This window comes from Photinus pyralis, unplaced genomic scaffold, assembly GCF_008802855.1.
Source record: "Photinus pyralis isolate 1611_PpyrPB1 unplaced genomic scaffold, Ppyr1.3 Ppyr1.4_LG2, whole genome shotgun sequence".
Classification (NCBI taxonomy): Eukaryota; Metazoa; Arthropoda; class Insecta; order Coleoptera; family Lampyridae; genus Photinus; species Photinus pyralis.
In genome coordinates this window covers 7,316,211-7,318,018 of record NW_022170403.1, presented here as the reverse complement: position 1 = coordinate 7,318,018, position 1,808 = coordinate 7,316,211, and the positions used below count along the sequence as shown (strand labels likewise).

The following is a 1,808-nucleotide window of genomic DNA, read 5'->3' as shown; positions in this document are numbered from 1 at the left end:
TTCGAAAATTCTATTTATAAGAATGAGCGACTCCATCGATTAACCGCTTCAAAGTTTGGCGATGTGGTTAAAAGGAAAGAGACAAGACAACGTCGTGCGACGCCGTTAAATCAATCCTCAGCACGGACTATAATTTTCAGTCACCTGCCATGGCATATGGCAAAATACACGAGTGTGCCCATAAGTAAATTTGAAACTCTTACTGGCAAAAACGTTAAACAAGCAGGCCTATATATATAGATGTAATCTGCGGATATTTAGGAGCATCCCCTGACGGTAACACTACCTCTTTTTGGCAAATTGAATACTTTCACAGATTGCGCTTATCGTTTCAGGAATTATTTCCGAGGATGAAATCGTGGAAGTAAAATGCTCATTCAAAGTTGCAACGATGAAAAAATCTTTAAAAGAAGCGCTTGAGAGCAAAGAAGTGCAGTATCTGACTCATAATGGAAATAGGGATATTGGTTTAAAGAAGACACACAACTATTATTACCAAGTAGGAAGCAAATACATGGTGTTTCAAAAACGTTTTTTATTACGATTATCTCCATATTAGGAAGGGTTACAGTATAGCGTAGTTATTTTTTGATCGATAAAACACATTTAGGTTTTAAAATAACCATTGTTGTTTACTTCTTTCGTTCAATTTTTTATTATTATTATGGAGGTATCAGTGAGACACGAATTTGAAACATATAGGTAGTTAGGTACAACATGTACAAATAAGAAAAGAAAAATATGCAATAAGTTTTTTTTTATTTTAGATTCAGGGACAGCTCGCCATAACGAACGTCAAAAAATGTTTCTTTATTGTTTATTCGGGTGACGATAACGAATTGTTTGTTGAGGAAATTTTAAAGGACAGCCATTTATGGAACGGCACTATGCTGCCAAAATTAATGCGGTTTTATTTAGATTGTGTTGCACCTGAAATTATACTTAACAGACGAGGGCAAAACTTGAAATGTGTCGATCCACAATATATCCTGGATGCACAGAAGGAGCAGAAACAAAAACAAACACAGAAGCAGAAGCGAACGCAGAAGCAGTCACAGAAACAGAAGTAAAAGACAAAAAGGACAGATGAAAGGAAATAAAAAATAGCAGCCAGTGAGGCGATTGAAACCTCGCCAATCGCACCGATCAATGTATTACATGTTGAACTTTTAACGTGCGACAACGATGTATTTTAGACTTGGCAACAACGTAGAGTTGAGTGTAGTATGATATGTGTTGTACGATGTCATGTCATGAATGTATATTTGTTTTAAGGCAAAATAAAGATACAATTTATCGACAAAGAGCGAGTGTGTAATTAAAACTAACGCAATTTTCAAGATTACACGGGTATTATTTAAATGTTTAAAAAATGTCCATTTGACGGTATTTAATAATAGGTACCTAGAATGTGTTAGAATTTAGTGCAAACAATTAAAAGAAAAATTGTACAATGTGCGCCTACTGTAATTTTTATAATGTGTACTTATTTTTAGTAACTGTCCTTAGTCACGTTGTCAGTAGAAACCAAGTTGTTTTGTCAATAAACGGAATGATTACTTAATATTATTCTACCTGTCGCTTAAATATTAAATTTCAACAGGTTATGAGTGCCCAGTATCACTGAGCAGGTGAATATTAATATTGTGGTGTTTGTTCAGACGTTTAATGCAAATTCAGTTTGAAAAATGTCATCAGGTGGACATTTTATCGCGAGTGTACCCAAGCCCCTTCGCGTGTGAAAACTTTCTGTTAGACGGGTTACAAGATTGTATCTCGGACAAAGAGAAAGACGAAGGGAAGATTAA

The 1,808-nt window shown here is 35.0% G+C and overlaps 1 protein-coding gene across 1 annotated transcript; it reads left to right on the top strand.

The window, feature by feature from the left end:
* Positions 1-253: 253 nt before the first annotated feature.
* Positions 254-1,543, top strand: LOC116163419. Its single transcript, XM_031477329.1, has 3 exons — positions 254-276; positions 336-499; positions 768-1,543. The coding sequence occupies exons 2-3, from the start codon at positions 392-394 to the stop codon at positions 1,068-1,070; spliced, it is 411 nt and encodes a 136-aa protein (XP_031333189.1). The 5' UTR covers positions 254-276; positions 336-391; the 3' UTR covers positions 1,071-1,543.
* Positions 1,544-1,808: the final 265 nt, after the last annotated feature.